General features: G+C 44.4%; 1 protein-coding gene across 1 annotated transcript in view; it reads right to left on the reverse strand.

Annotated features, from left to right (window-relative positions):
* The window catches only part of KIAA2012 (KIAA2012 ortholog), a 130,047-nt gene that overhangs the window by 36,859 nt on the left and 66,240 nt on the right, over positions 1-26,948 (reverse strand). Inside the window, 2 exon segments of the mRNA XM_011950003.1 lie at positions 3,977-4,114; positions 20,359-20,435. Of these exon segments, the coding sequence (XP_011805393.1) occupies positions 3,977-4,114; positions 20,359-20,435 (215 nt within the window).

The raw sequence follows: 26,948 nt of genomic DNA on the forward strand, positions 1-26,948 counted from the left end.
AAAAAAAAAAAAAAAGAAAGAAAGAAAGAAAGAAAACAGGCTGGTCTCAAACTCCTGGGCTCAAGCGATCCTCCGGCCTCATCCTCCCAGGCAGCTGGGATTCTAGGCATGTGCCACTCACTGTGTCTGAAAGGGTGAAATGGTTCGATTTTTAAATGAACCCAGATGTACTCTGGATCAATCATATTTCCTCAAATCTAAGCCTGATATAAACAAATTATTCTGTGTAATCAGCTAATTAGTGTTGCCTTCAGTATTGTAAAGAGGTTCTTAAAATGTGAGAAGTTCACATGCAATAAATGGAAGATGAATGAATGCTCTCCTGTAGTAACGTGAGACTGCCTCTGCCACAACATTGTGCTATTACCTGTTTCATTGTTTATCTTCCTCTTAGATTCTAGGTTCCTTGGAAGGTCAAGGATAGAGATGATTCATCTCTGTATCCTCAGTGCCTATCACAGTGTCTGATACTCAGAGCGTGTTCTATATATGTTGGCTGAGGGGGCCGGGCGCGGTGGCTCACGCCTGTAATCCCAGGACTTTGGGAGGCTGAGGCAGGCAGATAATGAGGTCAGGAGATCGAGACTGTCCTGGATAACATGGTGAAACCCCGTCTCTACTAAAAAATACAAAAAATTAGCCGGGTGTGGTGGTTTGCGCCTGTAGTCCCAGCTACTCGGGAGGCTGAGGCAGGAGAATGGCGTGAACCCGGGAGGCAGAGCTTGCAGTGAGCCGAGATTGCGCCACTGCACTCCAGCGTGGGTGACAGAGTGAGACTCTGTCTCAATATAGAAAGAAAAATAAAAATATGTTGGCTGAGGGGAACCGAATGATCAGTGGGAGAGAAAGCTTTATATTGTCTTCACAGAACTTGGGTGGGACTGGAGGGAAGGGCAAAGTCCTGTGGGGTCATAAAATCTTCCTGGAGCAGATGGAATGTGTCCACAGGAACGGAATTTTCTAGAAGGAGTGTTGGATGCTTAGCTAACATGATAGGCAGTGTTTTTGATTGGACAGGTCTCAGCTGGGGGCTGCAGTGAGGCTTTATAACAGATGGTTGAGCATAGGCACTGGAACTGGGCTGCCTGACCAAATCTTGCTTCTGCCATTTATCAACTGTGTGACATTCGGTAAGTTACTTAGCCTCTCAATGCCTTAGTTTTCTCATCTGTAAAATGGAGTAATTCTACATACTTAGATTCATTTTATGAATTAAGTAAATGCATGCATATACAATTTAGAACAAAGCCAGCCACAGAATAAGTGCTCCGCAATGTTAGCAATTGTGATTATTTTTATCTCTTTCCATTCCCTTGTTCTGCCTTGACCTTTCTTATCACCTACCCTCATCCCCTGCAATGTGCAATGCTTCCTACATGCCCCAGGCAAAAATGAATGACACACCCTGTGGACAGGCAGGAGATACATGAATGAATGTAGAGGATGAGTTGGTTTCTACACAGCTCCAGGAGTGGAGGACAGCCTGTGTGCTCTTCTCTGTTTGAACTCATCATCTTTGTCTGTACTACCCTGAGACTGTGTCTTACTACATGGCAATCCCTAAGAACGTGGGAGCTACCACATCCATAAGGAGAAGGTCTATCTAGAGAGAGCTGTGAACACTGAACATTTCCAAGAGAAGGCATGGTCTTTGGGGCAAAGACTGGCCTGGGAGTCAGAAAGTGTACTGAGTGTGTACTTTGTGGGAGGTGGACAGGAAAGTGGGCCTTAGAGATGACAACACTTTTCCTTCTATAATACTGTGCCAAAATTGCTGGACAAAAAAGTGTAACACAAAAGCATTGTGGATACTAAATATGCAAGCAATTACTGTAAATTTCCCCACTTTGAATTCTGCATTCTTAGATGCTCCATATTTTCTTTTTTCTTTTTATTTTTTTTCTTGAGATGGAATCTCACTCTATCACCCAAGCTGGAGGGCAGTGGTGGATCTCAGCTCACTGCAAGCTCCGCCTCCCAGGTTCACACCATTCTCCTGCCTCAGCCTCCTGAGTAGCTGGGACTACAGGCGCCCGCCACCTCGCCCGGCTAATTTTTTGTATTTTTAGTAGAGATGGGGTTTCACTGTGTTAGCCAGGATGGTCTCGATCTCCTGACCTCATGATCTGCCCGCCTCGGCCTCCCAAAGTGCTGGGATTACAGGTATGAGCCCCTTTCTTATCTCATTTCCTTAGCAGCTATCACCTTTGAACATGCTACATGCTCTGCTTGTGTATTAGGTCTGTTGTCTGTTCCCTGTACTATCCTGGAGCAGGGCAGGGATCTTGGTCTGTTTTTTTCACTGATGTATCCCAAATGCCCAGAAAGTGCCAAACACATAGTAGATAGCCGGTGTTCAAATATTGGTTTATGAATGGTGACTGTGATGGGATATTTCCTCCCAGAAAGTACGATTCATAATTCTTTCAGCCCTAAGTGAAGAACTAAACTGTTGCTAAGAATAAAAGGGATAGTTTCAACACTATAAATCATGGAGCATGGCAATATTTTTTGAATACTCGTAGCAAATATCTTTTCTTTTGGGGTCCAGAATCATTCTTCTCTCTTGTAGGTTTTTTTCCTATAGAGATGGGATCTCACTACGTTGCCCAGGCTGGGGTACAGTGGCTATTCACGGGTGTAATCATAGCACACTACAGCCTTGAACTCCTGGACTCAAATGATCCTCCAACCTCAATCTCCTGAGTAGCTGAAATTCCTTCTTATAGTTTTCAGTACCCCATTTTCCTCTGTCAGACATACTTTCTCTTCCCATTCTCAGTCCCTGTGGCTCCAGGGTGGGCCAATGGCATTTCAATGGGTATGGATAAGCGACCCACATTGGCTTACATTCAGTTCTGGAATGACCTGGGAAATAGAAGCTGGTGGCCAGCTTGCCACCCCTGGGGAAGAGCCTATCTAAGAGGAAGCCCTGAAAAGCAGAGCCCGGTCATGGACAGAGACAGATTTTGGACAAATGCATGACTCAATCAAAGTCCCACCTTGTAGAACTGGGATTGGGGCAGCCCAGAGAATTAGGAGGGTGACCCTCATGACTTTCAAAACCCCTGCCAGGCTATGGCACTAGATAGAGCCACCATCATACACTCGGCAAGTATTTGGTTTCTTCTGCCCCATTCCTGTCTTTCTCAGTCATTTCTTATCAAGGGCCTGGAATATTTTCTCCAGGGTACTATGAAGGATCTGAGATCCTTCCATGCTAGGCCTGGCTATGTTCCTGGTCAGTTTCTTTGACTCCATGGCTATTTATTTCCAGTTCAGTAAGCTCTGAGGAGGGCAAAGAATGGGTAGGAAAGGGGCCCTAAACCAGAGGGTGTGGGATGAAAAGGATGGGCCAATTCATGGAGCATTTAATGAGCACCTTCCATGTGTTGGGCGCTGTGTTCGATGCTGGGGTGGAAGGGAGTGTTGCAAAGATGGACAAATGCCATCCTCACTATAGAAACCCTCAGAACCCTTAACTTGAAATGAAGCTGAGCTTGGGAGATCAATGAACTCTTAGAGAACAGAAAGCAAGGCCAGATATCCAGAAAGGAATTTGCAGTTGACTTCTAAATAGTTAACTCAAGAATCAGTCTTCTCTACAGTAGTAATATCAACTCTACCAAGTGACAGTGGTAAAACAGTAACAATTATTTTAGCCACTGTCAAGATAAAATGAATTATATTTGACTGTTTTATGAGGTGGTTTAAAGTTACTCTTTCTCCTTTCTATTCCCTGTCCCCCACTACCCAAACCAGACACCCGACTGACTTGTCCCCGATGGCTGGCTGTGATTACTGTCCTAATTTGTTCTTTCTTCATCTGCTACAAACTGCCTATTTTCTGTCCCTTCTGATAATGCAGGAGCTCTGAGGGACTTCTGAAGCTGTTTTTGCACCATGCAGAAGTGTATTAACTGGAATTCCTATGTTTGTGTCTATAAAACCTCTCGTCTTCTCAGTGTGAGATCACCTTCAGGAACGGCGTCATGTCGATGTGCAGCTTGCGCGTGTAAAATTCTTTTCTGTTTGAACATATCAGCCCTTTATTTATACAACTTTGAGGCTCTTCTGTCTTCTGAGCTGCTGCCTCCAAGGACTGCTGGGCTCCCTGTGAAGAGAAGCAGAAAGCTCAAACTTTCATATGAATGATATACAGTGCAACAAGAGCTAGTCCAAATCCCCGAATATTTACAGAAGGCAATTTTTAAAATCATTGAAACAATAATACGCAACACCTATTTTTACTGTTGAAGAGACAGAGGACCCTATAGATGGAAAACAGCCCAAGAGTGTTTATTTATTAGTACCTATGGAAGTGGAAAAAGGGACCTTCCTAGGTCCCAGGGCTTTAATTATTTTATTTAACCTTCACAACAACCCTGTAAGGCAGGTACTGTTACTCCCATTATACAGACAGGAAACCAGGAGGCTCTGGGAGGTTAAGCAACTTGCCCAAAGCCATTCGCTGCTATATGGCAGAGCTAAAATTACCATCTGTTGAAGGCTCCTTTTTAATGAGATATTTTTGATACTTACATAGCTTCCATGAATGGTTATCAAATCTGCTTTGCAGCAAATATGGTTATAGCAAGATTCTAGTTTATTTCCAAGATGACAAAAATGAATTTGATATGTTAGGAAGACTGATTTGAACAAATGTAGCAGAGAGAGAAGGAAGAATGAGCTAACACAGGAGTCTGGGAGGCCCCGGGGGCTCTCCAAACTTCTGGGCCATGCAAAGGGTGTCACGTTTCAGGACACTACACAGTTGGATCTGAAGTTGCACTCCAGCCCATGCCCCACATTGCAACCTGGGTGCACCTTCCAAGGTGCATACTGGATCATATCACTTCCCTGCTTGAAACCTTCAAAGGCCATTGTCCTCAAGATGAAGGCCAACTGGCTTACAAGGTTTATAAGCCCTTCCTGCCAGGCCCTAGATGATCTCTCCTGCTTCATTAGGTCATACAACAAATATTTATTGGGTGTCTTTTCTATGCCAGGCAGAGCAGATAGGGCAGTGCCCAAAGGGACGAAAGTCTCCACCCTCATAAAGAGTGCATATACATTCCACTGAAAGGGAAGACAGAATTCACAAGGAAGTGGAACATAAGTACGTCTGAAGGTGGTTTGTGATAGGGAGAAAAATAAAACACAAAGTGGGCTGAGGGAATAGCTGGGGATGGAAGTGGAGGCTGCAATTTTAAGCAGGGAGTCAAGGGAGGTCCCATGAAAAAGCAATGACAGGGCAAGCTCTGAAGATGGTGAAGGAAGGTTCTAGGGTCTATCTGCATGAAGTGTTTACTTCGCTATGGGAATAGCAGGTGCAGAGGGCCACATGGACACCGGCCCTTGAGCTCCCGGAGCAAGACCTTTGCACGTGCCCTTCCCTCTCCCCTTCTTCTGATTCTTCTTTGTCTTTCAAGTCTGGCTTCCCTATGCCCCTGTGACCACCCAGAGCATGAGCACCTCCTGCCATTGCCCATAATGATTGCTCAGGCTTGTGCAGCCATCTCTCCTCCTCCTCTAGACTGGAAGCCCCCTGAAGGCAGGAACCATGGCTCTTTCATTCCCATTGTCCTGGCAGTTTCTGGCACAGGGTCTGGAAATGAACACACACTTGATACATATTTGCTGAACAAAAGAGTAACTAACAGGTTATGGCCCACCTCAATTCAAAGGAGGAGGGAGCAATGAAGATACCTTTACAGGAAGTATGTGTTGACCTCCAGAAGACAGTCCTCTAGGGAGCACTGGTTCCTCATTTCCAAAGAGAAAAGTTATTTATTATTTTTGGGACCAATTTGCTGGGGTCACATACATTAATATGCCGTGAGATCACCCTGAGAGTAGATTTGATAATTTCCATATTTTCTAGGAGACTCTCAGATGGCCATCTCTCTGGGCAGTCATAAACTCTCTCTCCTATAACATTTATATTACTTTTAAACATTAATGATGAATTAACAATTGGTGAGTCCCCACAAGCAGTTATCATTCCAGTGAACACCCACACCCTTTTCTTTTGCTCTGAAATGTGGCTAGAGATAAAGATTTTTCTGGATAAACACACATCCAATTTTTTTTTATCATCTCAGTCACATATCTGATTAGCTTTTCAGGGTGAGACAGTCCCTCTCCATTTCTCAATCACATGAAAGCATTTGGTCCAAGCTAGACTCAGACAAAGCATTTCAAGCTTTCTAGCCTCCACAATCATGCATGAATCACTGGATTGAATAATAGAAATCAGATGATAATGATTTGAGGGAAATTTCTCCATTATCCCCAAGAGAAGATTTTGTGTTTGACTGGAGAACAAAAGGCATAGTCAAGACGAATTTCAATGGCTGAAATTACTTTAACTCCTTATTTGGGGCTCCGATTGAAGAGTGAGGAGTTGAGAGGCTTTGAGAAAAGTCTCCCCAAGCCACTTGACCTATAAATCTTTCGATAAAACAATTCTCCTGACCATATGGCTCATCTCCCTAATGTTCAGGGGCCATCAATTCTAGCTTGATGGTATGTTTTCAGTGAAGGCTCTATACCCACTGGAATGAAAAGTACTGTTTTTGCTCATTATGTTCAAGTGTTCTAACGAATGAATGATAGTGAAAGAGGATTTGGGAGATGGGAGGAAAAAAACAATTAAACATATAAAGAAGAGGTAGTGATGTGAGAAGAAAAAGTTAGAAAATTGAAAGCAGGAAAGAAAGTTGCATGCTAGGTCCGGCACAGTGGCTCATATCTGTAATCCCATCACTTTGGAAGGCTGAGGCAGGAGGACTGCCTGAGTTCAGGAGCTTGAGACCAACCTGGAAAACACAGTGAGATCCTGTCTTTACAAAAAATGTAAAGAAAATTAGCTGGGTGTGGTGGTACACGCCTCTAGTCCCAGCTATTCAGAAGTCTGAGGTGGGAAGATGCTTGAGCCTAAGAGTTTGAGGCTGCAGTGAGCTGTGATCATGCCATTGCACTCCAGCCTGGGCGACAGAGTGAGGCCCTGTCTGTAAAAATAAATAAATAAATAAATAATAAATACAAAAATAAAAATGAAAGTCACGTGCTTGGGTGGTTTTTCATTTATCCATTAAACTGATATTTATCAAGTGCCTACTGTGTGTCAGACAAACAAACACACACATAAGCAAGATGATGCCTTTAGGTGGTGACTAGTCTGTGAAGACAACACAGTGGTGCTAGGAGGGAGGGTAATGGGAAGGGGGTGGCCGCTTTGCTTGAGTGGTCAGAGGAGGCCGCTCTAAGGAGCTGACATTTGAGCAGAGAGCTGGATGACAAGCTGGAGCCAGCCCTGGATGAATCTGTCTTTAGCAATCAGGGTAGCTGGTATCGCTGTGGTCTGATTATATATTTATTGAATTATTGAATTATTATTATTATGTTTTGAGACAGAGTCTTGCTCTGTCACCCAGGCTGGAGTGCGGTGGTGCGATCTTGGCTCACTGCAAACTTCACCTCCCTGATTCAAGCGATTCTCCTGCTTCAGTCTCCTGAGTAGCTGGAATTATAGGTGTATGCCACCATGCCTGGCTAATTTTTGTATTTTTAGTAGAAATAGGGTTTTGTCATGTTGGCCAGGCTGGTCTCAAACTCCTGACCTCAGGTGATCCGCCCGCCTTGGCCTCTCAAAGTTCTGGGATTACAGGAGTGAGCCACTGCGCCTGGCCCTTGGTATGATTATTTAGAGGTAAGCAGGGAATCTTTTAAAAGGAAAGTGGAATTCTTGATTTCTAGGCCTGTCTGCCCCAGCCTTCTGGGCTCCATCCCTGACCCTGCAAGGCACCCTTCTGTTTTCCGAGTGGCAGAGCAATCAAAACTGACACTTGCAGCTCTATGGTATGTTGAGAGCAAAGACAGAACAATAAACAGTGATCAGGAGTCAAGGTCTTTAAAGGTATAGGAGGGCGAAGAAAACACAAGGTTAAATGGAAGGGAAGGAAAATGGAGGAACTGAAGAAAGCAGAGATGCCTGAAGGTTTTTTTTTTTTTTTTTATGTGAATACTGTGGTGGAGATGATTTAAAAACTAATGGAATGGATAGGCGCGGTGGCTTATGCCTGTAATCCCAGGACTTTGGGAGGCTGAGGTGAATGGATTGCTTGAGGCCAGCAGTTCAAGACCAGCCTGGTCAACACAGCACAACCCATTTCTACTAAAAAATACAAAAATTAGCCGGCATGGTGGTGCATGCCTGTGGTCCCAGCTACTTGGGAGGCTGAGGCATGAGAATTGCTTAAACGTGGGAGGCAGAGGTTATCGTGAGCTGAGATCGCACCACTGCACTCCAGCCTGGGCCACAGAGCAAGACTGTCTTAAAAACAAAATAAAACCCCAAAAACCCACACCAAACAAACAAACAAAACAAAAAAACTGATGGAATGGTGAAATGTTTAACAGAGAAACAGAAGCCATCCCTTCACCTATATTGTACTGCAAATACTTTAATATTTTTATGTTCTGCTAAAAACACCTGGAAGCCTTTCTCTTTAGTAAATGAAACAATAAAGATTAACGAGTTAATTTGGTAAAGCTGATTTGAATTGCACAGAAGGCATTGCGTAAGTACTTGGCATTTAAAAAGTTATCTGACATTTAAAAGGAGATGACTGTTAATGAATTCAAGAGCTAATCTTATACTCTGACAGAGCCATGGAAAATCCAGGATTATTATCTTGCTGTAAACACAATATGATTCAGTTGAGCTATCACAGAAAAAAGAGAGTGCTATTGGTTGCGTACAAATATCTAGACTTACACACATATACAATATGGCAAAACTTAAAGAGAACATCCATTAAAATTACAGACACATCTTATTGTTTCCTTTCTTACTCTTGGATTATAATATCTGAACTATAGACCCAGGGAGAAACCCTTCTCCCCAGTAATTTTTCCTCTTCCTTTCAACTGGTATATTTTAAATAGTCACTACCATGGGTTGGCTCTCCAAACAGACTTTGGGAAGTCTAACCTTAAGAAGGAGATGAAATTCTAAACCCAAGTGGCTGCGTCTCTACCCTGGGTCCCACAGAGCCACCAGAGATAAGGATCTCTCCTGTAGGTGTCCCTCGGGCCCTCCTCATTACTTCTCCCACTCCTTTCTAATTGGGGTTCCCCATCTTTGTAGATGCAGCTTAATGGCTCCAAGAAGAGTGATTGTCCCTCATTAAGGAGGCTGCAACACTCTCGCTGTCTAACTCCCTCCCACGCAGCTCACAACTTCATTCTGCCGGAGAACAGGCTGCCAAGAGGCTCCGGGAACCTGTGGGCAAGCTGAGCTGGAGGAAGAAAACAGAAAAAAGGAGGGCCTTTGTAACCAAGATCTGAAATATGCTGGGGAACACACCCCACCATTATCTTAATGCTTGAAGAGCGGGTTGGGGGAGCCTTTGCTGAAACCCTTAGGTGGTCTCTCAAGTTGCCACATCAAACCTCTGTGTACACAGGGCATTTGTTGCCTCCTGTGAGTAAACAAAAGGAAGAGTCAGTCCCTCCTCTGACCCCGGGCTCCCCTCGTTGGCTGATAGTCTGTCCTTCGACTCCCCTTGGTGGCTCTGAGTCCCAGGGGCATGGAGAGATCTGAGAGATTTAGTCACTGGGGCTAAGGGAGAAGGAGGGCTGGGATTCTGAGATTTCCTGTCCTCGCACCCCCTCCTAGGGTAGGGGAACCAAATCCTGGAAGGGACCCTTCCTGCAGGCGCGAAGGGCCTGGCAACTTTCCCCGTGTTTGGTCTTCCCGGGCCCTGTTGTTCCTTGCCCATGACAGCCTACGGACCTAAAAGCGGGCAGCGGGAATGGGGCCAGTGGTGGGGCTGAGTGTGCCTGGGACTCCCTGGGATCCCTGAGATGGGGCTGCCTAGGGAGGGCATCCGAGTGGGCCAGGCGTTATATATACTGTCAACCTCAGGCTGACTTGGAGGGCACCCTGTCTGTGGCAAGGCCAACCACCCTGGCCACCCCTAGAGTCCTCACTCTGAGGTTCTGTCTCTGTCTAGGTTTCCCTGGCTGGAAGGGAGGAGGCCTCCAGTGTGCAGGAGGTCAGATGGACACCTGGGATCTCAGTTCAGCAACCCAGCCTGGCCGCATAGCCTCTTTCTGAGGAGCAGCAGAACCCCAGAGCCACAGCGGGCTTCCACCCCACACAAATGTGCCCAGCAGTCCTGGGCTCATCCTGCTCTTCTTGGTCATGTGAGGTCTGGGCCCACTTTTTACATTCTACAGGCAATTTGGTGCTGGTGAAATGGGCTGAGTGAGCCGTTTTGTGAGGGCTCCACAAGTAGGCACGGTGGAGACACAGTTTGGTAGCCAAAGAAGAGCTTTCTTATTCTCCTCCTGTCAGGAATTTTGGTCTTCATCTATTTTTTAATGTCCTCAACTTTACAGAAGGAGATTTGACATCCTCCTGAGTGTTTAGCAAATTAGCCGAACAGCTAGCAAACATGAGTCTTGAAAGAGAAACATGGCAACCTCCAGTCTTCGCTTCCATGAGGGGCTCATTTCGTGACTTTGGCTAAGCCATTCCTCTTTCTGTACCTCAGCTTCCCTACCTAGAAAATGGGGCTAAGCTCATTGTTCTCTTCCAGGGAATTCTGAACGAAACTCTGGACACTTTCATTCCAGTGCTTCTACTTATTATAAGTAAATCTTATCTGTGAATTCTAACTGCTACCGTCTTCAACATTATTATGTGCTTTTTTGATACAACAGAATCACTGTTTATCTGGCTTAGGAACTGGAGGAGAAAAATTTCAAGCCAAAATAGTGATCTCTTCTGCCCCAGGGGAGGTAGAAGCCAGCTTTTTCTGTGAGGGGGTGGCTGGCTGTATTCAGGCCGGAACTGTGCCTGTGTTTGAGAGAGGACACATTCTATTTTAGACTGGGAGATGGGAGGTCGAGAGGTGAAAGGTGGGAAATCTGAACAACTCCTCAGCTCCTTCCAACTCAAAACTTGAACTCAAAACTGTGTGACTTCCTTGTTTTGTTGGGTCTGGTGGGACTTTTCCAATCTGACAACTGACAGACAGGGAATCTCAACTTGCAAACTGATTCCACTGTGAAAAGGTCATTTTTAAATGAGTCGATTTTTACTAGGAAAAAAAATATGGTGTTTTGATTCCCAGACTCTCCCATAAAAGTTTATCTAACCCAGATTCAGCCGGACTATGGAGTTGAAGAAGTCCTGGTCATGCGTGACAGCAGGAGGCTGGAAGAAGAGAAAGAAAAATGTCGTTTCTTTTTCTTTCCTGGGTCCCCACACTTTCCTGACCCCTTCCCCTCCACTGGGCTCTTCTGTCCTCCAACCTCTAAATTTTCCTCTGCAGCCCTGTGCTGTGTGGTGCCCTGCCAACACAGTGCTCCTGGCCCCCAGATTCCCTGCCTCCTTTCTGCCCACAGGCCTTCAGCTGTACTCCCTTAGGTATAGGGGGAAGCAATTAAGAAACTTTCACAAGGAGATATGAGGAACCCAAAATAATCTCTAATAGTTAGAAATTTAAGCAGTGAAACACAGTGAACACTCCAGAAGGCATGGAGGATATTTGGGAGGCAGAGAGAGGGATGCTTGAATTGGGGGTTGGGGATGGGTAAGGAAGGAACAATTGGTAGATTGACTCATTTCCTCCTTTAAATTATTCCTGCTTTTCAAGCTTCTCCTTTTCCATGTCTAAACCCTTAGATTGTATACAAGCTCCAAGTTCTGTTTTATAATGACTTTCAAGGCAAGGGACAGGGGAGTACAACAGTAATGATTATAATGTATTGGGGGTTGCCTATTGCCAAGCATTGTGCAAATCCCTTTCCATATGTTTCATCTCATCCTCGTCATGACCCCATGAGGGAAATATTATTACCCTATGAGGAAACTCTGCCTCAGAGAGGTTAAATAGCCTGCCTAAAGCCACACAGCCTGTAAGGAAGAAGTTAGGATTTATTTTATTTTATTCATTTTTGAGACAGAGTCTCACTCTGTCACTCAGACTGGAGTGTGGTCATGTGATCATGGCTCATTGCAGCCTCGACCTCCCAGGCTGGAGCAGTCCTCCTGCCTCAGCCTCCTGAGTAGCTGGGACTACAGATATGCACCACCACACCTGGCTTTTTTTGTTGTTGTTTTTTCAGATGGAGCCTTGCTCTGTCGCCCAGGCTGGAATGCAGTGGCACAATCTTTGCTCATTGCAACCTCCGCCTCCCAGGTTCAAGAGATTCTTCTGCCTCAGGCTCCCGAGTAGCTGGGACTACAGGCGAGTGCCACCACGCCTGGCTAATTTTTTCTATTTTTAGTAGAGACAGGGTTTCACCGTATTAGCCAGGCTGCTCTTGAACTCCTCACCTTGTTGATTTGCCCACCTTGGCCTCCCAAAGTCCTGGGATTACAGGTGTGAGCCGCCGCACCTGGCTGCTAATTTTTTATAGAGACGGGGTCTCACTTTGTTGCCCAGGCTGGTCTCAAACTCCTGGGCTCAAGTAATTCTCCAGCCTTGGCCTCCCAAAGTGCTGGGATTACGGATGTGAGCCACCACTCCTGGCCTAGAAGTTGGGATTTAAATGCAGCTTTATTGGATTTCCAAATGACTAGGCCTCTTTGAAAGTGCAGTTCATGTGTGAAAGGGGTTCTATTAGTCCTGATATCTATTTCCTTGTCTGCAAACAGGGATAATAACTATACCAACTACATGAGGATGTTGTAAGGATGAGATAATCCTAAACCCTGTGCGTAGTAAAATGCAAAAACATTGGCTGTTTTTACCATTTAAAAAGACCCTCTTGGCCAGGCGGGTGGCTGAAGCCTGTAATCCCAGCACTTTGGGAGGCCAAGGTGGGTGGATCACCTGAGGTTAGGAGTTCAAGTCCAGCCTGGTCAACATGGAGAAACCCCGTCTCTACTAAAACTACAAAAATTTGCCTGACATGGTGACTGGCACCTGTAACCCCAGCTACTCGGGAGGCTGAGGCAGGAGAATCACTTGCACCCTGGAGGTAGAGGTCACAGTGTGCCACTGCACTCCAGCCCAGGCAACAGAGTGAGACTCTGTCTCAAAACAAAAAAAAAAAAAAAAAGGACCCTCTCAAGAGAATGGGGAGATAATTGTTAAAGCTTGCGATAGGTATGTGGAGGTTCATCATATTATTCTTTCTACTTTTACATATGTTTGAAATTTTTCATAATACAAAGAAAAAAGGAAAACAAATTTACTATGCAGATATTGTGTGCACTAGCAGCCAAGACATCAATTAATACAGACTTATTGGAATAAATGATAGTTGCAGTGAAAATTCAACAAATAAATGCCCTCATTTTGTAATTAAAAACAAACCCCTCTCAGGAAATTAGCCTTAAATTGTCTAGGGCGTTTTGGGGCAGACAAAGTAATCCTGTGGGTAAGGCTGAACCAGAAGATGAAGTTTGCTTAGATTTTCAAAAGCCTTTGAATCAAGTTCCACAACCAAAGCTATTTACAAAACCAGAGGGTGGGGGGAGGGGGGAGAGAGAGAGAGAGAGAGAGAAGGGAGAGTGAGCACAGGCATGGAACTAGGTGAGCTGTTGCAGTGTCTTGGAAAAGAAAGCTGACTTTAGAGATAAGAAACAAAGGCAGGGTAGGGAGTCAAGAGCACTTTTCTTGATGGGGAAATGCAGAAAGCGAATTCTCTTAGGCATTGGTGTGGAGACCAATCTTACTTGTTAGTCTCAGAGAGATCTCCAAGAAGGATGCCTAGTGACATCCCCAAGTCTGCACATGACCCAAAGCTTTTCCAGAGAAGGAAAAACCAAATCATAATGACCAATAGCAGGAAATGCCCAGAGACTGTGTGAGTTGTGGGGGAAAGATCAGTTGAACTTCCATCTCATTATCACTGAAAATAAATCAAGTGCAATCTCGGAATTCTATGTAGAGGAGATGGGCTTTTTCATTCAGAATTTGGATCTTAATGTCAATGACAGATTTAGTTCCATATATATAAAACTATATATATATAAAACTATACATACATACATATATATACACACACACACACAAATATAAATAGAGAGAGAGAGAGAGAGAGAATCTCACTTTGTTGCCCTGGCTAAGTTTCGAACTCCTGATTTCAAGTGATCCGTCCACCTCGGCCTCCCAAAGTGCTGGGATTACAGGCGTGAGCCACTGCGCCGGCCTGTTGATTTGTTTTTGAGTGGCTCCCATGTACCAGGAACTGTGCCAGACACAAGGGATACAAAGGCAGACAACAGCCTTAAACAGAAGGCAGGGTAGGGTATGGCTTAGAAGGACACGAAATAAAAGGTTACCTTTGTACCCTTGTACAAAACACAGTGTGTCTACAAGTGTTTTATCTTTTATTTTTTTGTGTGTGCTTGTTGTTTTTGGTCCTGAAAGAGGAGAGCTGACGGGGATATGAACACCATCTGTGAAACCACCAAGGAAACAGATGGGGGTAAACACAGGTTTATTCAAACCAAATCCTAGTGTGCTAGAATTATAGGCTACTCTTTGAAATCCAAAAGAGATAAACTTAGGATACATAAGATCAAATATGAATTTATACTGTTGTAAACTTATGAAACCTGAACTCGAGATAGTATACGTTGAAACAGAAGTGAAAAAAGGGATACAACACCAATTTAACAGGATTTTTAGGATATCACCAAAGTTCTAAGCCCCACAAAGCAACACAACAAAACCCAAGATAAGGCATGTGAGAAAGGATGTTTGTTCTCCCTAGCTTGCAAATAGTTTAAACAAAAGGAGAAAAGTGACAATGTGAAAACTGGTGAGATGCTTTCTTTCTTATTTTAAACAAAGAGATGCAATCGTTTTTGGGAAATCTAATTAAGGTTTGAGCTTGTACTTTGATACTCTTTACTGACATCCTCTGCCCTGACAGCTCTACGAACAAGTGGGCTCAGCGCCCCGCTTTTCCCAAGCTTACGTAGATGGATCTGGATGGATGAGAGTTTTATGCTCTGAATTCCAATGTTTCAGAAAGATGAATTCATTGTCCCCCAAAGTCTAGAGTTAGAGAGATAAAATGGCAAAAGGGATCGAGATCCTTAAAAGGAGAATGCTGATGACTCTATTCAATAAACTAATAAAAACCTGATTAATGTTAAATATTTTAAACCAATGATAATTAGCTACAAAATAATGCTGCTATGGTGTTGACCCCTGTTCAGCTTGCTGAATACTTGCGTACTCTGAGTCTGAGATTATTTTATGCTAGACTTGAATAAAACCAGCTCTCCTCATGATCCATCTTTTCTTCTTATAGGGAGAATTTAGAAAAAGGCAAAACAATGAAAAAAAAAAAGCCTAGGAAAACAAATAACAAAATCCACCTCGGTTTCAAGTTAGCATGACTGAACTTTTTTCATGCATTATTTGCAAGTCTTTTCCGAACAGACACATTTTTTTTTTTTTATATAGTTGCAGCCATAGTGGACTTATTTTGATTTCCACTTTTAAAATGTTAAATCAGGCCAGGCATGGTGGCTCACTCCTGTAATCCTAGCACTTTGGGAGGCCAAGGCGGGTGGATTGCCTGAGCTCAGGAGTTCGAGACCAGCCTGGGCAACACGGTGAAGCCTCATCTTTACCAAAATACAAAAAAAAAATAGCCGGGAGTGGTGGCATGATTCTATAATCCCTGTTACTTGGGAGGCTGAGGCAAGAGAATTGCTTGAACTCGGGAGGTGGAGGTTGCAGTAAGCCGAGATTGCGCCATTGCATTCTGGCCTGGGCAACAGAGCGAGACACTATCTCAAAAAGAAAAAAAAAAAAAAGTTAAATCAGTGGTTCTCAACTGGAGGTGATTTTGCTCCCCAGCAGGCGTTTAGCACGGTCTGGAAACAGTTTTGATTGTCACAACTGGGGAGGGTTGTGCTACTGGCATCTAGTAGGCATACTGCTTAACATCCTGCAATCAATGGGAAAGTTCCCCAAAACAAAGACTACCTGGTCCAGAATGTCAATGATGTTGCCAGTGTTAAACATTAGTATGAAATCTCAGTTTCTAGTATGAACAATCATCCTTTTTTAATGCTTAAATTAAACCCTTCACCGAGGGTGAAACTGCAATTGCCAAATTATAACTGAGGCAGTGGAAGAGATCTGACCTAACCAACTCCATCTTGATTCTAACTTCCACGTTGACCCTGCTCATTCCTGGTGTAGGCCAAACTAACTTTGGCAGGAACTTAGTTTATAGTTTAGCTTTGAAACAAAGATGATAACAGCCCTTTCCCAAAACAAACCCCCTTCCTACCTGTGAACCAGACTGCCTTCGCAGGACTAACAAATTAGCCACAAAATTAGAAATTATGGTTTAGGAGTCATGCGACTGGAGGCTACAAGATTCTAAATCTCCCCAAAATCATTTCTCTGATGTTACACTCTTAGACTGTTTCCAGATTTTCTGTTATAGATAATGCTGCAATGGACATCTTCACTGCCTTTTTTTTTTTTCTGTTGAATTATTTCCTTAGGATAAATTCCCAGAAGTCAGAAATACATAATCAATGGATATTTCATATTTTTCATGTTTCATGAGTTATATTGCCATTTTGCTTTACGAAGGGATTGAATCAAGACTGTGTTCCACCAGAAGTGTATAAGTATACCAGTTTTGAAACCCTGGCAGCTCTGGGCGTTACCATTTAAAAAGAGGAAGAGAAGGCACAAATCTCAGATATAAGATGGTACTTATAGTTTGCCTCAATATACATTTAAATTGTTAATCAAGATGAATGACTTTTTTCATATTTATTTTCTGTTACTCCTTTTTGGATATGAATTGTTTCTGTCTTTTGCTTATTTTTATCATGGTTCTCAATGATTTTCTTTTAAAATTGCAGGTAATCTTTACTGAGTATAGATGGTAAAATTAATGAAATTATTTTACTTTTTTTTCTAGTTTTACTTTCTCCTGCCACTGTCTAGCTATGTTAATATTTCCTCCTGAAATTTTCATTTGTAATTTTAATACTCTTTTTAGGTGCCGGTCACCTAACCCAACCTGTGGCCTCTACACAGAGAGGCCTTGCGGGAGAGGAAAAGCTTCTCCAGCGATTGATGTCAGCGGCCCACCGAGGTAAGAGCAATACTCTGTCTCTGAAAGTATCCCAGGAACTAATTTCCCTTAATCAAATGAAGGGCCTTAGGAGGAGCCACGAGGCAGAAATGAAAATAAATCTAAAGGAGAATACCAAATTCTGTGAGGAGTTTGAAAGACCTGCATTAAAAAAGGGCACCGTACCTTTAGGACTGCAGCTCTGGCGATGCTCCATATGCAGCTATTAATATGCAAAAAATGCCTTCATAAATACTTGATTCTGTTCACAGTGGGGAAGCAGTTCATTTGAAAGAGGAAATGGGAGCTTGGAGTTGAAACATGTCTGCTTGTCTCCTTTTTCTTTTTTCATTGCTCTCTTTTCATCTCCACATTTCCCCTTGTAGTTTTCTTACCCCGCCCCCACCACCTCACCCCCTCTTCTAACTCCTAGGAACTTGCTGCTATCAGTTGCTACTCTCATTTCTTTTGATGCATTCGCTGCTGAGGCCCCGCTCCTCAGGTCAGGTGTGGAAAAGGTGCCTTGGGAGCCATTCCCACCATTTGCCATCCTCGTCGTGTGTTGGAGGAAGGAGCCTAACCCTTTCTGCTCCCAATACAGTGCGGACAGCCTCCGAGGAGCCAAGGTGAAGGCTCTCGCATCACAGCGGTAGGGCCTCTGCAGAAGCCTCCAGCCCAGGGAACGCTGTCACCCCAGCCTCTGCAGAGCACCCTGTGGCTTTCTCCCCAACCCACACGCCAGAGATTGTTTTCTAAATCTAGGCCTGCGACTTCTCATTAGAGGGTGGTAATACTAGAATATCCACCTTTGGCAAGTCTTCCCCTCTCTCAGCTAGCACTGTGATAAAAGTACAAGTCTTTCATGTGACTGAACCCCTAATAGGGTCAGATCCCAAGGAGGGGAGGGAAGGGGGAGTCAGTGGGGGAACTGATGGAAAGGAACGGTGCTGCTAAGATCAGTATTGTGATGTCCTCTGCTTCAGGGTGGGAAAGGCCACAGGGGAAGGAATCCCCTGGATTGCCAGTGGCCCATCAATGTAGGGAACTGAAATCAGCTGGACAGAAATTTGTCCTGAATGTGTTCCAGATGCTTTATAATAAACATGAAATTAGTCATTGCCATGGAGTAGGCTGAGGAAGTAGTTAAAACTAAAGTCAGTGATTAATCTAATAAGAGGCCATTAGCCTCGAGAAGTAAGCGGGCGTGCAGGAGGCCAGGAAGACACCCCTACCTCCCTCCCACCCTGTTTTCTCTGTGTTTGGGGCTGGTGGGGCTCCCTAGACTTCTCCTCAGATGCCCTTTCTTTCCAGGGCTGCTTCTAAAGGAACTGGGACTACTGCGACTTGGACAAGTCGCTCCTGGTGGGAGCCACCCCGCTGTTTCACAAAGGAGGCAGGCGCATGGGCTTCTCAGCGAGCTAACTTTCCACAGCCTCACAGGGGAAACCGGGATGAACGTTTAAGACCCCTTGCTCTGGTGTTCCTTCTTCTGACTGCAAAGTTAATAATTCAGCCTAGGATTTAATTAGACATGGTTGAGCCTCTCTTTCTTTTTTTTTTTTTTTTGAGACGGAGTCTTGCTCTGTCGCCTAGGCTGGAGTGCAATGGTGTGATCTCGGCTCACTGCAACCTCCATCTCCTGCGTTCAAGTGATTCTCCTGCCTCAGCCTCCCGAGTAGCTGGGATTACAGAGGTGTGCCACCATACCCAGCTAATTTTTGTATTTTTAGTAGAAACTGGGTTTCACCACGTTGGCCAGGCTGGTCTTGAACTCCTGACCTTATGATCTGCCCACCTTGGCCTCCCAAAGTGCTGGGATTACAGGCGTAAGCCTCCACGCCCGCCCGAGCCTCTCTTTCATTGCAGGTGATAGTAGGTCTTTTGGAACAGAACCGTGGGGCTGTGTGAATTTGGGGTGTGTTTAGGGTATGTGAGGCCTTTGCATGGCCTTTGGGTTGCAGAATTATCAAAATACACCATATTATGTTTTCCTTAGTCACACACTCTTTCAAAAACTCTGTCTCTAGTTCCCTTAAATGGGATGTCTGCAAAGTGGGCATTTAAAAGATGCAAATGTTGGTTCAGCAGCTCCTTGGCAGCAGGGAGGAGTTGCTTAGTTGCGTTTCACCTCAGTGGAGACCTGACCCAGGCCTAGGGTTGTCACAGAGAGTTCAGGTCCTACCTCAGAGCCCAGCTCGGGCACACAGATGAAAGCAAACCCGTTTCTATTGCCATTATGCATAATGAGTGCTGGGGAAGAATAGAAAGCCAGGCTGTGGCAGGAAGGAAGGTGGACAGAATGGAGAAATCAAGATCATGGCCTGGAGGTGTCACACAGCAGGGTGAGACCTGCGAGTCCCCTGCAGCTGCGTGTGCTGCCTCTGCCTCAGGTTCTCCGAGGCCCTGGACTCAGTTCTAGGAATTCCCCTGAGTTGTCTCTCTAGAGAGAATTTGAAGACAGTTCCAGCTTCAAAGCTTCCAAGGAAGGAACAAACTTATAAATATTTGTGAACATATGTCCTTGAACCACTAACAGATACTCTTTTTTTTTTTTCTGAGACAGGGTCTCGCTCTCTCGCTCTGGATTCTGGCTGCAGCATGATCTCAGCTCGCTGCAACCTCCACCTCCTAGGTTCAAGTGATTTTCCTGCCTCAGCCTCCCAAGTAACTGCGACCACAGGTGCATGCCACCACACGGCTAATTTTTGTATTTTTAGTAGAGACAGGGTTTCACCACATTGGCCAGGCCAGTCTCGAACTCCTGACCTCAGGTGATCTGCCAGCCTCAGCCTCGCAAAGTGCTAGGATTACAGGCGTGAGCCCACTGTGACCAGTCCACTAATAGAAATTCTTAATATATCTAGATGAAGCACCATCCTCCTTTCTTCACGATTACCTTTGCACTTTTTTTTTCTTAATTGCCAATATTTATCTCTATTATGAATGAAAATTAGTGCCTACTGCCTCATTGGATGTCACCTTTCTGTGTTCCCTTATTCCCTTTCTGACTTCGCAGAAGTCAGGGAAAGGCCTATTCAGCTTATTCACACACGTAAAGAGCCAAATAATACAGTCCAAGTTGAGTTAAGATATTCCAAGTCTAAGAGTAAAGGAACCTCTGTGATTTCATAGTCTACTTGTCTCATTTTATTGATTAGGCAAACGAGGCCCAGAGAGGTAAAGTGTCTCACCTAGGGCCACACAGCAAGCTGAGACAAGAACCCGAGTTGTGACTCCCAGTGTCATCCTCATTCAGAGTCAATACTGTACCTGCTTCTCTGTTGTTTGGGTCAATGGTGAGGTTTCATAAAGATTCATGTGAAGGTTGGCTCCAGGTTCAGTGTTTGCTATAGTGAAAATCAAAGAGGAAAAAATATCAAGGTGGTCAGATCTGGATTTCATGACTTTTTGTATATACCATACACATACACACACACCTAGTTCATATGTATGTAAGATTATAAGCACATATACACCCACGGCATTCGTAATTTACTCACCAAATAACACCTGTAACCACTATAGGCATAGTCTAAACACCATGTTAAACATAGTGTTAAGGCTTTATATTCAAATACATATTATTCTTGTTTTGGTTGCTCTTTAAAAGAACAAAAGTAAATTCTTTATGCTATTAAAATTCAGATAAAGCTGAAATTAAAAAGGAAATATTGATGGAAAAAAATCTGCTGATGCTGTTGAGCATAAATTTTGTATGACTGCACTTCACTGAAGTAGGAAAAGGCTTCTGCAAACTTCCAAATAGAGAGATCAGAGGCTTCCTTTTTTCCTTATAATGTTGAGGGGCAAGAGGAAAGGTGGAAACATGAATCAAACAAAGGCAAACGCCAAAGCGGGGCTGGAGGGAGGGGATTAACGGAAACTGTAGAGCCAGCTGGGAAGCAGGCATCACCCGGACACAGCAGGGGCTGTCGTGTGATGCCCATGACTCCCCTCCATGCTGTCGTTATCAATGTTCTCTATAGGTGTGGCAGCTGAGGTGCAAAAAGTATAGTAACCCACTCAGAGTTGTACCACTAGTGAGGTTTTGAGTAAGGATTTCCCTCCAAGACTGCCCGACCCTAAAACTCCATAGTGCAAAAGGATAGGTTTTATTTTGCTTTTCTTTTTTTCCCTTAAGAAAGTAAATTTGGTCGGGTGCAGTGGCTCATGCTTGTAATCCCAGCACTTTGGGAGGCCGAGGTGGGTGGATTGCTTGAGGCCAGGAGTTCGAGACCAGCCTGGCCAACAAGGCGAAACCCCATCTCTACTAAAAATACAAAAATTAGCTGGGCGTGGTGGTGGGCGCCTGTAGTTGCAGCTACTCCAGAGGCTGAGGCAGGAGAATCGCTTGAACCTGGGAGGCAGAGGTTGCAGTGAGCCAAGATCACGCAACTGCACTCCAGCCTGGGTGACAGAGCAAGACTCTGTCTGGAAAAAAAAAAAAGTAATTTTAATATTCTAAAGGAATGTTTATTTGAGGAACAGATTTAGCTAAGCACATGGCTCTACTGACAAAAGTTTTAGTCTCTTCTGTGGGACCAATGTCCAACAAAAAGTTATTTTCATACTTGGTACCCATAAGTAGCTCTTTTAGGAGCCAATGGCCATATGTCACTCTGTATCTTTGTCTTTTTGACCGTAAGCCTCTACTCATTCTTTGTGGGCTGACCTTCCCTTTTCTGTTGTTTCTCAGCTAGCTGCTTCTGTTTTTGAAAATGACTTTTGCACAGATTTAAAACATTTCTTAGCAGGGTGTGGTGATGCGTGCCTGTAATCCCAGCTACTCAGGAGGCTGAGACACAAGAATCACTTGAACTCGGGAGGTGGAGGTTGCAGTGAACCGAGATTTACCACTGCACTCCAGCCTAGGTGACAGAGTGAGACTCTGTCTCAAAAAAATTTTTTTTTAAAAATTTAAATCAGCCTAGGGGAAACTGAGGCCCTGAAAGCATTTTCATTCAGTTGGCTCAAGGGCACACCTTGAAATAACACAAGACCAGGACCCGGAACCCAGATGTCCTGACTTAGTGTCTTGCACTTTCCCCTCCACATCACACTGCCTCCTGTTAGCCTCAATGAGCTTGCCACATCACAGCTGCTTGGCCATGATCCATCCTCGGGACAAATCCAGCCCAGCAGAATTGTGTTGTGATGAGGTTCACTACACTGCGGCTTGGAAGGATTCATGGGCCTCTTAGAAATGAAACTTATAAATTCTAATGCATAAGGAAAGTTCTTGCAACACCAGGAGAATGAATCAGTCAGCCAGAGTTCAAGAAATGTAAACACATTTTTAGATAGGAGACTGAAAAATCACTTAGGACTTCTCCATCTTTTGGGTCAAGACCTTGGTAATTTACTGAGGTCCAAGCTGTCAAGGAGGAGACACAACTCAAACTGCATTCCTGGGAGATAGAACAGTGGGGGTGGTAAAACCTCCTTTCAGAACAATTGACAAGATCTACCCCTGTTATCAAGTCAAAGAAACTGATTAACCCATCAACCAACCCAGGTAATTGGCTGCAAACAAAGGCCTGGTTCTTTTTTGTCGTTCAGAAACTGGTGTGCACATTCCAGTTTTTACAGTCTATACAGGCTATACAGACTATAGGCTGCACAACTTCCAGGCACGCCTGAAACTGGGAGTTCACAGTCTTTCTGTGATGAACATTTCTGCCACTAAAGAGATAAACAGAAAACACATTCCTTCCTTGGCTGCCCACCATCAGGCCTTAGCAGATTTTCAAATGCTAGCATTAATCTAACCACAGGCTTTTAGTGAGGAGATAGCATTCTCACCAGATAATCAGGCAGTTTTAGAGATGACCCTTACTAGATGGGGGCCTCATCCCAAGCCTGTTCTGCCTTCTTCAAATCATGGAATCCTTCACCAAACACTCAAAACTTGAAGAGCAGGAAAGGGCATCTGATTCTAGCATGGAATATGGCTCCTTAACATTTCCTTCTATTTAAATCTGCATTGGCTATGTTTAATTCCCAAGTCATTGTTTGTTGTTTTCAATAAAAATGAAACATAGTTGGCTGGGCGTGGTGGCTCACGCCTGTAATCCCAGCACTTTGGGAGGCCAAGGCGGGCAGATCACTTGATGTCAGGAGTTTGAGACTAGCCTGGCCAACATGGTGAAACCCTGTCTCTACTAAAAATACAAACATTAGCCAGGTGTGGTGGCGGGCGCCTGTAATCCCAGCTACTTGGGAGGCTGAGGCAGGAGAATCACTTGAACCCAGGAGGCGGAGGTTGCAGTGAGCTAAGATCGTGCCATTGCACTCCAGCCTGGGCAACAAGAGCGAAACTCTGTCTCAAAAAGAAGAAAAAGAAAGAAAGAAAGAAAGAAAGAAAGAAAGAAAGAAAGAAAGGAAGGAAGGAAGGAAGGAAGGAAGGAAGGAAGGAAGGAAGGAAGGAAGGAAGGAAGGAAGGAAGGAAGAAAGAAAGAAAGAAAGAAAGAAAGAAAGAAAGAAAGAAATACAGTCATTTATTCCCATTGTTTCAGGATGCATATTTGCCTTGGTATGGGACCCTCCTGTGGGCCCCATCTGGTGTCAAAATAGAGATCAACTCCAAAGAGTCACCTTATAAGGCCAGGTGGGCCACCTGGCTTCTTCCTAGATATATGTCAGGGTTTGGGAAAGAATATCACGCCCGTAGGGTCCAAACTTTCCAAATATCCAGTGGTTACAAGGGCAGTAGCTGTTGGAGGTGCTGGCAGGAGCTTCTTTAAATCTGTTTAAGGCGTTTGTCTATGTATATCATTTCTGAGGCAAGAGCACCCTTTGATGGTTAACATGCTGTCCTGGAACATACCCCATAACTTGCAATGTTTCATCACCATGGAAGGGATATATCCATTGCCAAACAGGTCTCAGAAAGCACCTTTGCCTTCTCATAGCTTTGCACAGGGACTTGCTGGCCCCAGCAGGAATCAATGGGAGAAGGCCTGAAAGTCAGCCTCAGTCCCTTCATGGGGACTGTGTTTTTTTGATCATAAATGGAAAATGCAAATGCAAATTCCAGATTATTAAAAAAAATTCGCCCTAGTATAAACTTAACCATAAAAGGAAGGATAATTTTGGTCCTGCTGACCTTTCCTTAAGAATATCTAAAAATACTTTATTTTATATGATGTGACTCAAGACACCTATGACCTATCGAGTGTCTGTAGTGTTATAATAAATTTTGAGTCTGCTTGTTTAATGCAGGAGACCAAGACCCAAGATGGCCTTTTGGTATTGTCATTATCAAATTCTTGGGACGAGATTTAAGACCCTGTTTATGCTACACATTTTCACTTTAAATCTTCCTGAATGAGGAGGAGGGTGAGATGGGCATAGGGAATAGTTGCTGGAGGCCTGAATAAGTCTCCAGGCGAAAGACATCCCCCTGGGAGCTCTAACTAGGGAGTCAAGTAGACAGAGCTAGAAAATATGAGTCAGTCTGAATTTAAATACGGAAGTACCCAGTAAATGCAAGGGCAATATTTTTCTTCCAATTTGGAATAACAATCCTTTACTTATATCTTTTTAGATTAAGGCTAGATAAGTCTCAAGGGTCTGGCTTTAGCTTTGGGAACACCAATCTCTCTCAAAAGTTCATAAATTATTTTTTATGGAAAGGTCTAAAGGCACATGGCAGTTTACCAAGCCCAGAATGAAAGCCTAGCTAGAGGACTGGATTTAAATTCGAGATGCATAACAACAAAATGTCAGCCACATGAGAAACCCTCCAATCAAGAGACATCACAGGATTCATAAGGATATCTATGGTGGAAGACTGTGTGGAGGAAAGGAATTCAAAAAAAAGGCTGAAGGTGGAATTGCACACAAAACAGCCAGCAAATGTCATTCACGTAGTGGTCTCTGTTCTCCAGAAAAAAAAAATATATATATATATTTTTTTTCTGAGAGAAGTCTCGCTCTGTCACCCAGGCTGGAGTGCAGTGGCACAACCTTGGCTCACTGCAACCTCTGCCTCCCAGGTTCAAGCAATTCTCCCTGCTTCAGCCTCCCGAGTAGCTGGGATTATGGGCATGTGCCACCACGCCTGGCTAATTTTTGTATTTTCAGTAGAGATGGGGTTTTGCCGTGTTGGCCAGGCTGGTCTTAAAGTCCTGACCTCCGGTGATCTGCCCGCCTTGGTCTCCCAAAGTGCTGGGATTATAGGTGTGAGCCACTGCACCTGGCCAGAAAATATTATCTGTGGTCACTTGCTCTCAAACAAATAAAGATATCTGGGGTCCCAGTCTCTAGTCTTATCTCCTCCAATCCATTCTCTACATAGCTGGGAGTCATTTCTATAAAATAAAAATCTGGTGATGCCAATTCCTATGTAAGCAGAGTCCCACCGCCATTGGCGTAAATTCCTCAGCTGCTTTCAATTTAAAAAATTTTTTGAGATGGAGTCTTGCTCTTGTTGCCCAGGCTGGAGTGCAATGGCATGATCTCGGCTCACTGCAAGCTCCGCCTCCCGGGTTCAAGCGATTCTCCTGCCTCAGCCTCCCAAGTAGCTGAGATTACAGGCATGCACCACCATGCCTGGCTAATTTTGTATTTTTAGTAGAGATGGGGTTTCTCCATGTTGGTCTGGCTGGTCTCAAACTCCTGACCTCAGGTGATCTGCCCACCTCGGCCTCCCAAAGTGCTGGGATTACAGGTGTGAGCCACCACGCCCGGCCTCTTAGCTGCTTTCTATGGCCCTACATGATCTGGCTTCTGCCTCCTTCTCAAGGTGTATTTTTCATCACTCCCTCCCCTGCGTGTACCCTGGGGTACAGTCATTACAAGTTGCCTCAGTTTCTCCATGCTGCCATGCTCTCTCACATTTATATTGTCCTTTCTCCTACCACATCCTTTCTTTACCACTCAGATAGTTCCCACATATATCCTTAGAAACTCTGCTTAAGTGTTCTCTCCTTCCAAAAGCCTTCTCAACCTCCAGGCTGAGTCAGTCTGAACTCATTCATAGCTCTCAACACATTCCACTCCCGTGGACTACTTTAAGGCATAGACATGGTCTCTCAACTGTATTTTTGTGCCTACCATAGTATTTGTCACTAGTAGATGGACAATTAGTGTTTGTTGAATGAATGAATGAGCAATATCTTTCTGCTTTGTAAAACATACAGACTGGGCCCAGTGGCTCACGCCTGTAATCCCAGCACTTTGGGAGGCCGAGACAGGAACATCACTTGGGCTCAGGAGTTTGAGACCAGCCTAGCCAACATGGTGAAACCTCGTCTCTATTAAAAATACAAAAAATTAGCCAGGTGTGGTGGTGTGCGCCTGTAATCCCAACTACTTGGGAGGTTGAGGCAGGAGAATGGCTTGAACCCGGGAGATAGAGATTGCAGTGAGCCGAGATTGCGCCACTGCACTTCAGCCTGGACAACAAGAGCCAGACTCCGTCTCAAAATAAACAAACAAAAAAACATACTCACAGATTCTGTTGAACACAGTCTGATTCTGGTGTTTACATTAACTTTCAAAGGAGGGATTATGGGGAAACCAAGACAGTAGCAAAATCCTTAGGCCACAGAGAGATGTATGAAAGGAGTAAGAGAGAAACTAGGTGGGAAACATCCTTAAGGAAAGCCACAAAAAAACTTCTTTCTTTGTTTTTTTATATTTTATTTTATTTTATTTTTTTGAGATGGAGTCTCACTCTGTTGCCCAGGCTGGAGTGCAGTGGTGCGATCTCAGCTCACTGCAACCTCTGCCTCCTGGGTTCAAGTGATTCTCCTGCCTGAGCCTCCAGAGTAGCTGGGACTACAGGCGCCTGCCACAATGCCCAGCTAATTTTTGTATTTTTGGTAGAGACGGGGTTTCACCATGTTGGCCAACCT

Source organism: Colobus angolensis, unplaced genomic scaffold (genome assembly GCF_000951035.1).
Source record: "Colobus angolensis palliatus isolate OR3802 unplaced genomic scaffold, Cang.pa_1.0 Scaffold30, whole genome shotgun sequence".
NCBI lineage: Eukaryota > Metazoa > Chordata > Mammalia > Primates > Cercopithecidae > Colobus > Colobus angolensis.